Source organism: Phytophthora parasitica (assembly GCF_000247585.1).
Source record: "Phytophthora parasitica INRA-310 unplaced genomic scaffold supercont2.45, whole genome shotgun sequence".
In the NCBI taxonomy this organism is placed as follows: domain Eukaryota; phylum Oomycota; class Peronosporomycetes; order Peronosporales; family Peronosporaceae; genus Phytophthora; species Phytophthora nicotianae.
The window spans coordinates 106740-116119 of record NW_008649031.1 but is presented as its reverse complement, the minus strand read 5'-3'; the positions used below and the strand labels follow the sequence as shown (position 1 = coordinate 116119).

Here is a 9380-nt window from a genome sequence, read left to right as displayed (position 1 = left end):
CAGAATGCGGTTAGACTGGGCGGTAGTTGTCTCGAGGGGGGCGTGGAACGCCCACTCCCAGAATGCGCGTCTGTGGGTCATCCAGAACCGCCAGTGGGCCCGATGAATGTCCTGATTCTCGGCTGGATCGTACCACAGAGGTCGACCTGATCAGGGGTACGCCAGGCGCCAAGGGACCTTGCCGGCTTCTTCAGCCTTGTGGAGGGCAATGGCAATCGCGGTTCGCACGACCCGAGGGGCGTTGGGATTCACGTCGAGCAGCTTGGCGTAGTCGTAGCAAGGAAGCGTCAGCTTCTGGGAAGAGCGCGGTTTCTTGGCGGACGACTTAGTAACAGTGTCGCCGGCGCTGGCCTTCCGTTTGGAGGACTTCTTGGAAGACGTGGCGGGTTTCTTGCCCGAAGACTTGCTGGAAGGAACGGACTGAGTTGAAGATCTTGGAACGCCGGACGCGGCTGGCGGAGTCACGACCGGGGGTGCGGCGCTTGGAACGCCGGGCACGGCCGGCAAGATCACGACCGGACCTTGGAGGCTGACATTCGACTTGCCTTTAAAGATGTCGTCAACGAGTTGGTCGAGATGGGGGAGGCCCGTAGACATGCCGTTGACCCCGAGATGCGCGCGTATCTTGCCCCAGAGTTGCCGCCTGAGAGCATCCTTGTCGTCAGAGGAAGGGCCGTGCTCTTCGCGGTCAAGAGCCGCGTCCAGGAAGGCGCGGAACCGCTTCAGCTCTGCGGCGGTGAACTTGGACGTCATGGCAGTTGCGTAAGTCGAAGGAAATTCGAGGACTGAAGGATCTCATGCTGGGGAAAGTTGATGGCTGCCGGAAGGTGCGCCAGCGGTACGCCACCTGCGAAGGGACGTTGAACTGGAACGCAATGACGGGAACTGACCCCGAGCGAGAGGGCGCCGGGTGGGACACCTGCACTGGCTGTGGACGACGGTTGGAGGTCCACTAAGGGAATTGGACAGCGATGGAGAAGTGGCCAGCATGGGCCGAGGCTGCCGAGCTGAGGGAGGTGGCCGGGGCGACTAACTACTGGGTGCTCACGATGAGCGCAATCGCTGGCATCGTGATGTGGGTGGTGACCACTCCATTGAGGAACGTCTCGTGGGCGTTCCTAGATAACGTCGTCGACAACGGTCGGGCTGTCTACTTCTTCGTGTACACCTGTGGTGATAGGTACCTTGACGCCGCGCGGAACGCTAACGCCTTGTCACTCCCTCCGCTGGAGTATGCGTGTGCTCTGATCTCGTTGGCGTTCCTGATTCCTATTGCTGTGCTGCAAGATTACGAGGTACAATTTGGGATAACGGGACGGCTGTGCTTGAGGTGGTGTGAGGCGTTCCACCACTCTTGCTGTTTGTTCGTACCTGACGCAGTACAACTACTCTGGATGTCTACTTGCAAGTACGCCCGAGCTACAGGGGAAGCTACGGTGGCAGTGATCGAGAGGACTGGCGATTTCTTGATGGGTATCTACTTAGCTGTCTCGTTGATGTTATCCCTGTTGGTGTACTTGCCTCGACTGGTGTATGAGAGCGTAGAAGGCATACTAGGAGGACCGCTTGCATTGTCTTGGTAGTGTTTATGGTGGATGTCTATTTCGAGTTCGTGTGGGAGAGCTGTTACTGGAGTGTCACGGTGCAGGTGGTTGGCTGTTACAGCCATGGGCTGCGTTATTACTGGACGTGTCGCCCCAGTAGGAGGACCGGGCTGGGGTCTAATGTAAAAAAAGGGTGGACTGGACTCGCTGGACGCATAGGACAACGTGAGGAGAGAGAACGCGCTAGCTTGGAGCGTCTACGTGGAACGCCTAAGAAAGGAACGCCGAAGGAGGTTCAAGATGGAGACGCAAAGCCTTATGGAACGCCGACGGGTGGCGTTCCAGAAGTGGTTGCTGGTGAGACCGTGCGACCGGCAGTGGAGGGAACAACGCGTCGAGGACGCTGAGGGTCGGTCGGGGAGAATTGTCACGGTCTACAGCTAGAGGGAGGTCTCGCCATTTTCGCGGACTGCATCCAGAAGGTCTGCTTGAAACAGGGTCAACGGGCTACATCCAGCAAGACAGGACAAGAGGAGCAGACGTCGGCGTTCCACGTCTAGAGTGGGACCTGGATGCAGGGAATGAGGAGGTACCTCGCGGTGGACCGCTGCATGAAAAAGGTTCAAGGACAGGTAAGGAGTCTCTAGGCCGTAAGTAGAGGCTCAGTCGTGTTTTTCCTTCTTAAGAGAGAAGTACTCGGAATACATTAAGTTACTTTAAGAATTATCGCTCTAAGTTCTCGTTCCTACGTCGGCCAGCTAGATATACGTCCCCGACACTAAGGAGGAAGACCGCGACAAGTTTTCTTGCCCCGCGTGATCAGAAAGTCCACCACTCCGTTCGACCTGACGTAGTTCACGGTCAACGTCGCCTGCACCTGCAGTCGTACTCACTGCTCATCAGTTTTAAACATGCGCACCACGCTTTCGAAGAGCGCGCTCATAAACTGGATGCGGGTGGCTTCGTTGCTAGTCGGATCCTGGTACACACAGTTCTTATTTTCAATCGCTTTAAGAAGATTGTCCAACATATTGTCCGTGAGGGCGTTAGGCTCGTTCATGAGATCGTAGAAGACGCCGGACTTGACCGAGCCTTCGTCCGTACGGAACTGCTTCGGCAGCTGTCCGTACTCCATGGCCGAGAACGCCGTGCTCCCGTCCTTGCCACGCTTTGACTCAGTTCATCCCAGTCGCGCTTACGCTTGGCTGGATCTTTCCGATACGTTCGGTCTCTTCTTCGGCTTTTTCAGCTTCACGCCGCTCGTCCTCCGCCTCACGCTGTTCGATCTTTATTTGATGGCGTATTTGGTTGATCATCCGGGTCTTGCGGACTTCCGTCAACCCCAGTTCATCACGCATCTTGGCCTCGACATCTTGCGGAAGCCGGACCAGCACGTGGACGCATTCGTCCCCCAGTTGCAGTTGGTAGCTTCCAATAACAATGGGGGCCAAAATATCGACTGCATAGGCGATCGTTTGAAGGAGGCAGCATGTACAACATCCCAGCGCTTGATACGAATTGCCACCTTTGTCGCTTGTATAACGCTTGCGATGCGATCCGCGACCATGAACATCTTCTTCACCAAGTTCCACTCGCCGTTCTCAGCTGCTTGTATCAACGTCGTGTTCACGTTATACGTTACGGCCTTATCATTTAAGCGGCGATGCGTTGCCGAAAATCCCAGCTGCAGCTTCTTAGCACGCCTCAGATCCAATACCACTTTGTCCGCGAACACGGGCTCCGCGGCCTCGCAGATATTTGCAGCGGTATCCAGCTCGCCTGCTTTAGCTGCAAGCAGCAAGGCTCGACCGACTGCGAACCTGTTGCATCGGTCGGATCGCACTAGCCGACACACCGCGGCCCACTCGCTCGCCTCTGCTGCCAACTCAAGCGCAACACTCATGCAGTGCGGGTGGCACTCACTTTTTGTGGCCAGCCGGGTGATCGGACCGCGTTCCGTATGAAACAATCCTGGTGGCGTCGTTTTTACATATTTCTGGATAGCAGACTTGCAGCAGTGATGGTATAGTACGCGTAATGCCCTGTGGTTTCCGTGCTTGACCGCCAACAGCCCCGCTTCGTTCAAAGTCTCGGGCTTGAACAAATGAGTACGTGGGCCGGTGCACAACGCGCAAACAACGTCCCATCATAATTGCCGGACGGCTTCCACCAACACAACTTCAGAGTTACTTCCCAGTATCATGGCATTGTTCCTCAATCGAGCAAGTATCAACAACACGACGTCCCAGCGGGCTTCCTCCACCGCGAACAAGATCGCGCTCTCCAGCCGCAGTGGCGAGCACCGGTGGATGAGCAGTTTCCCCAGGTCCCATTTACCGCAGTCGATCGCGACGTCAAGGGCGCCATCCATATCTATCAACGCCATGTCGCCTCTTTGGCTGTTGATTTTGTCCGCGATCATGATCACCAAGTTTGTGGACCCGGCCCATATAGCTTGCTTCAGCGTTGCCGGAAGAAAATAAGGATCGGCGTTGTCCACGAGCGATCGAAACCCTTCCCAAAGAAGTCCGGCAATTTTCTCGCTTCCGTTCACGGCGATGGCGACTTTCAGCGCTTCGTGCGTATATTGAGAGGCGTTTTCAGCTAACAGCGGGACCACGTTCCATCGTTCGTTGTACACGGCATTCTTCAGCTCCTCTTCGATCTCGAACGGGAGGGCATGCTGGACGAGCACTTGAACTATTTCGGCGTGCTGGTGAAACACGGCCCAATGTAGTGCGTCGTTGCGCGTACGGTTGCTGCACTTCTTGACCAGCATCGCCACAACCTCGCAGCTCCCCATCTCGACGGCCGTGTGCATCGAACGATCCGGGTCCCAGACCTCCAAACCATACTTGGTGTGCAGCCAGCGCATCAGACGCATGTTCTTGGTATCCTCGGCAAAACGTATACAAACGTCGGCGCACGGCAGGTACGAAAACCGTTTACGCACGCGGTTCAACTGACGGAAGATTGCGGCGTCGAGTGTTCTTGGGAGCAGATACGCGTTGATCAAGGCCGCCACGTGCTTCATCCCCGTCACGGGTAGCGCGCGTTGAACGCAGTCCACACTGCAGAGCAGACGTTGGGGTGACATTCTTGTTATTCTTCGCGTTTATTGGAAATTCGAAAGTGATCAACAAATGTTTCATCCGACATGGTTTGTAATGGCAAAAAAGATTGTTTTGTATAAAAGGAAGAAGGGAATGACGCAAGCTGAGCTAGTTCGAGAGCTGGAAAGTCCAGCCAATCTGATCAAACTCATTAATCTCATTTGCGCGAAGTATGGCCTCGACTCAAAGAAGCATACCAATCTAACCAACATCAAGGCGTTCTTGGGGCCGTTGCAAGTAGACTCTATTGCGAATCAGGTGTCGTCAATCGATGCTGCTAACGCCCTCATAGTTGATCTCTATGATAAAAAACGGTCGGACCCTCGACTCCGCGCCAGTCTCCCGGAAGATTTAGACCGCACGAAGCAGTATTTGTTGAAACTCATAAAAACGCCTGGAGAAGACAAAGAGGCGCTGACGCCGTAAGAAACTCAACTACCACCGTCGCAACAACGACTGTTGCAACCGCCTCCTCATCGATGTCGTCGATACTTAACCTATCTGCGACGGAGCGTTATAAAACGATCCGCTACTTGAACTACGCTTCGCTGTTCCGCGACGAGTACGTTCTCATTGACACACGTTACCAGAACAAGATCAATGCGGATCCAACAAAGACGATTTTCTCTCTGATCAGCGATACGAAGACGAAGAGCGACCACGGTGGGATCATCGTGGGTAATCGCATTCAAAACATTGTGGAGGTCGAAGTGTACTCATTCACGATCTCGTACAAACCCGTCTACTTGACGTTCTACAATAAGATCACGCTTTCGATCAACGAATGGGTGTCGAATTCGTTTGAAGCGTACGAAGGCGGGCAGTTTCACTTTTGCTTTGACATCGACCAAATCGACAACAATCTTATCTACCTCAAGCCAGTAAACCCCACGTACTCGTTTTCCAAGCCCGTCAACTACATTGACTCGTTCTCATTGAGCTTTGGAGCTGTTTTTCCAAAGATTGCGTTCGATTCCGATCGTATGGTTCCGCGTAACTTCAGTTACTTGAATTCGTACGGGCTGGTAACCTTCGATTCTGACCACGGACTTGTCACAGGCGATCTAGTATACATCATCGGCTTTGAAACTCCTGATATGGCACGGGATAGTGTAATTATTAACGAAGTGAATCGGTTAGAGGGACACACGATCGTCAAGAAGAATAACTCCTCGTTCATCATCAATATCGACCTGACAGCACTTCGCCACGAAGAGCCGCCGAACAGTGGTTACTACCCAATTGACACGTTCAAACAGTCAAACGTGGTTGTTTTCTTTGCGTCCAAACGGGTTCAGATCCAGATGCGACTACGCTACCTAACGTCGTACAACACGTAATGATCAACGTTTTGTTCGTCCTCTTCACTTTTTTTTCGGCGATCGGCATCTTTTTAACGCACCATGCTGCTACCCGACGATCTTATTCGACACATTGTCCAGTTCATCCCTGTCAGCATACAAGTACAACTATATCCGTCGTTGCGAGGGCAGATCGAGCAAGAACAAGCGTCGGTGATCAAACGATTCATTCAAACGCATCGCGCGCGCATCATGCGTATCATGGAGAAGGAAACGGGATCGACAAAAGTGTATCGCACAGCGCCGTGTTTGTTTCGGGATTACATCGTCACTGATAAAGACTTTGACGCATTTTTCAAGCTCAAGCGCGTTCCAATCGAAGTATCTTGGACCATCGACATAGGTCGCGTGCTTGGATGGCCGCCGAAGAAGATTTATCGACTGGTGATGAAACATCTTTCTGCAAGCGATTGCGCTGAGTTGGGATGGTAAGAAAAAAAAGACTAGCTATACCCGTGGTGTTGTTTTGGGGGCATGCGTAGCTTTACACATCATCTAATTAAGTAGAGTGGCCGAACACATGGTGGGATATAAGAGTGAAAAGGAAATCCGAAGCCATATATTTTCCGCATAAAATGTGAATGCGCTCAACATGGTACCCGCTGAGCTCTTGAAAAGTATGTCAACTGCATGATTGAGAATGACTTCGCTGTATACTTACGTCAAGATACTTCAAATTTTTTTCCAAATTTTGCAAAGCGCGATAGCATGGTCGTTTCGAAACAAAAATGAAAAAATATATTTCGTTGAAATGCACTCGAACAACGGCAATACCACGAACAATGGCAGTGAGATAGACAAATGGTGTAGTCAGTACAAGTTTGTTTGCCGAAAGAACGAGGGACTTGTTGCCGAAGTGCGTGAACTGAAACGGCGACTAGCGAGAGCTCTCGGCAAAGACGTGAACCCCGAGACCGATCCCAACCGCTTGTTTTGTGACGCATTGAAGCAGAACCACAAGCGATGCAGCAAATTGGCAACGTTGGGTCGATTATGCGACAAACACGCCGAAAAGCTTCACAAGGGGAGATCACCGCCGATGCGATCCAAACAAGAGAGGTACTGCGACTGCAAACTTTGCCCGAAATATGTTTGCTACGCGAAACCGTGAAACAAGGCGGACATGCTGTGAGAGGGTTTTTTTGTGATCACTGCAACATGAGTATTATATTCCACGAAAATGGTTTACCCTCCGCCGTCTCGAAATATTAGCATCCCCGCGGTGGTCGCAGGAAACATTTTGCAAAACGATGATACATCGATCACCGCGTCCGACAATGGCTACGATGGGGCCATCATCATGCGTACCCAGAACAAGCTGGCGATGCTCATCAGCCCCCAACAGCGCGCTTCCGTCAACACGGAGTCTTCCTTTGCGATGGTCACGGTCAACAGCGATGATACCTCTGTGCCGCCGCTGCGACTAAGTTACCTGGATAGCTTCTACTTCGACACAGCGTTCGACGCTGCCACGGGGAACGTGATTTTCACTCCGAGCTGCGATTACCCGATCCGCAACCGCTCGCTAGCTTCGGTGTTTACGAAGAACTTCAATGTGATGAACCATGACGGATCGAGCGTGGGGTTACACCTCGGCGGGCGCGTTGTGACGGCTTCGGCCACCGTGCTCAACTACGTGGACGTTCCCGTGGGTATCGCTGCGCGACGCAAGGCACTTGTGCTCGACGATGGCCTCAGCATGATCGGTATTAACCATCTCAGCACGTCCACGATGACCGGGACGCTGTTAACCGCGCAGCAGCCGAACATCACCGATTTAAACAGCATCAACGTCGCGGAACAGCGTATTAAGGGCGACTTGCTTGACGTGTCCCCGAAGACGATGCGATACCTCAGCATCGCCGCGGAAGGCGAAGCGCAAGCCTCGAAGGCCATGATTTTGGACTCGCGTTTGAACTTCACGGACATCAATTACCTCAATGCGGCCCGCATCGAAGGAACGTTGGTCACCCGCGACCAGCCGTTCATCACCTCTGTGGGAGAGCTCCGGTCATTAAGCACGGCGAGCGGCGCAGACGTGCGGTTCAACAGCGGCATATCCGTGTTGTCAGCCAACAGCGACCATCTCGTTTTGAAAACGTCCGCCACGGTGTCCGCCACCGTAGCCGCTGAGCAGGCAATCCAGCGCCACGAGCTCCTTCAAGGGCGCGCGGAAGACGAGCCCGCTGAGTATCATCTTGGCGGACTCGATGCTGATCTTGTGGAACGTGTTCATCATGCGGCCCAGTTCGGTCGCTCGGCCCAAGTCGTCGATGGCGCCCAGCAGGAACAGCCGTTCGAGCGAGTAGCGCACGCTGTCGTCCGGCGGCGGCGTCGGCATCTCCCAGACGGGCAGGCGGTCCAGCGTGGACACGTCGGCGCTGACGACGATGGCGAGCAGGTGCGACGTGAAGTCTTCGGTCTCTATGCGCGGCGGGTCGTCGTCGATCAGGCAGCGCTCGGTCTCCTCGGTGTAAAGCGGGAAGAACACGCCGGGATGCTTGCGGCCCACGCGTCCCTTGCGCTGCGTGGACATGCCGCGCGTGGTGGGCTTGGCGGTCATGATGCTGACGCCGTGCCGTGCGATGAACTCCTTGGAGAAGTGGAAGGCGGAGTCGACGCAGTAGCGCAAGGTGGGCAGCGTGAGCCCGGTTTCGGCCACGTTCGTGGCCACGATCACGCGGCGGAAAGCGAGGTCTCCGCTCGGCAAGAGCAGCTTGGCCGGGTCCGTTTCGAAGACGGTCCGCATATTGGCTGAGACGTTGTGCACGTCCGCGGCGGCGATCTCGACGGGCAGCACCTTTTTGCCAGTCTTCCCTTCGTTCAAGCGCATCAAAGCGGCCACCATGCGCCGGATGGAGGCCTGGGCGGGCATGAAGACGATCACGTCTCGCACGCCGGGCGGGGGCGGGTGCTCCTCCTCGTAGCGCTCGATGTCGGCGATGATGTCGCAGGTTTTTGCGTAAATGTCGGCGACGTCGACGGGCGGGTAGACGACGTCTACGTGTTTGGTCTGGCCGCTGACTTCGAACACCGTGCGCGTGCCGAAGTACCTTGTGAAGCGCGCCACGTTCAGCGTGGCGCTCATGAGGATCAAGAACAGCGCGCCGTTGTTCAGCCGGGACCGAATGAGCCGCTTCATGAGCATGAGGATCAGATCCACGTCCAGCGCGCGGTCGTGGGCCTCGTCGACGATGACGACGCGGAACCGTCGGCAAAACTGGTCTTCGGACGTGTTTTTGAGGAACTGCAGCAAGATGCCGGTCATGCAAAAGAGGATGCCCTTCTCCGCGGGCTTCTTGGCGACCTCCATGGTCTGGTAGCCGAGGTTGCGGTACAGTTCGATGGACAGGCCGTTGCTG

General features: G+C 54.6%; 8 protein-coding genes across 8 annotated transcripts; 5 read left to right on the top strand and 3 right to left on the bottom strand.

The window, feature by feature from the left end:
• Positions 1 to 150: 150 nt before the first annotated feature.
• PPTG_14896 (hypothetical protein) lies at positions 151 to 753 on the bottom strand (the record flags this gene model as incomplete). Its single annotated transcript, XM_008912237.1, has 1 exon — positions 151 to 753. The coding sequence occupies one exon, from the start codon at positions 751 to 753 to the stop codon at positions 151 to 153; it is 603 nt and encodes a 200-aa protein (XP_008910485.1).
• A 296-nt stretch (positions 754 to 1049) lies between these two features.
• PPTG_14895 (hypothetical protein) lies at positions 1050 to 2104 on the top strand (the record flags this gene model as incomplete). The annotated part of the gene is made up of 4 exons (XM_008912236.1): positions 1050 to 1541; positions 1610 to 1700; positions 1764 to 1909; positions 1985 to 2104. 4 exons carry the CDS (start codon positions 1050 to 1052, stop codon positions 2102 to 2104), a joined length of 849 nt encoding a protein of 282 aa, XP_008910484.1.
• Positions 2105 to 2433: 329 nt separating this feature from the next.
• Positions 2434 to 4641, bottom strand: PPTG_14894 (hypothetical protein; the record flags this gene model as incomplete). The annotated part of the gene is made up of 4 exons (XM_008912235.1): positions 2434 to 2703; positions 2744 to 3003; positions 3060 to 3639; positions 3715 to 4641. The coding sequence occupies 4 exons, from the start codon at positions 4639 to 4641 to the stop codon at positions 2434 to 2436; spliced, it is 2037 nt and encodes a 678-aa protein (XP_008910483.1).
• A 109-nt stretch (positions 4642 to 4750) lies between these two features.
• PPTG_23633 (hypothetical protein) lies at positions 4751 to 5083 on the top strand (the record flags this gene model as incomplete). Its single annotated transcript, XM_008912234.1, has 1 exon — positions 4751 to 5083. One exon carries the CDS (start codon positions 4751 to 4753, stop codon positions 5081 to 5083), a length of 333 nt encoding a protein of 110 aa, XP_008910482.1.
• Positions 5084 to 5136: 53 nt separating this feature from the next.
• Positions 5137 to 5997, top strand: PPTG_14893 (hypothetical protein; the record flags this gene model as incomplete). Its single annotated transcript, XM_008912233.1, has 1 exon — positions 5137 to 5997. The coding sequence occupies one exon, from the start codon at positions 5137 to 5139 to the stop codon at positions 5995 to 5997; it is 861 nt and encodes a 286-aa protein (XP_008910481.1).
• Positions 5998 to 6060: 63 nt separating this feature from the next.
• PPTG_14892 (hypothetical protein) lies at positions 6061 to 6450 on the top strand (the record flags this gene model as incomplete). The annotated part of the gene is made up of 1 exon (XM_008912232.1): positions 6061 to 6450. One exon carries the CDS (start codon positions 6061 to 6063, stop codon positions 6448 to 6450), a length of 390 nt encoding a protein of 129 aa, XP_008910480.1.
• Positions 6451 to 7198: 748 nt separating this feature from the next.
• PPTG_14891 (hypothetical protein) lies at positions 7199 to 7830 on the top strand (the record flags this gene model as incomplete). Its single annotated transcript, XM_008912231.1, has 2 exons — positions 7199 to 7724; positions 7781 to 7830. The coding sequence occupies 2 exons, from the start codon at positions 7199 to 7201 to the stop codon at positions 7828 to 7830; spliced, it is 576 nt and encodes a 191-aa protein (XP_008910479.1).
• Positions 7831 to 8086: 256 nt separating this feature from the next.
• On the bottom strand, positions 8087 to 9331 carry PPTG_14890 (hypothetical protein; the record flags this gene model as incomplete). Its single annotated transcript, XM_008912230.1, has 1 exon — positions 8087 to 9331. The coding sequence occupies one exon, from the start codon at positions 9329 to 9331 to the stop codon at positions 8087 to 8089; it is 1245 nt and encodes a 414-aa protein (XP_008910478.1).
• Positions 9332 to 9380: the final 49 nt, after the last annotated feature.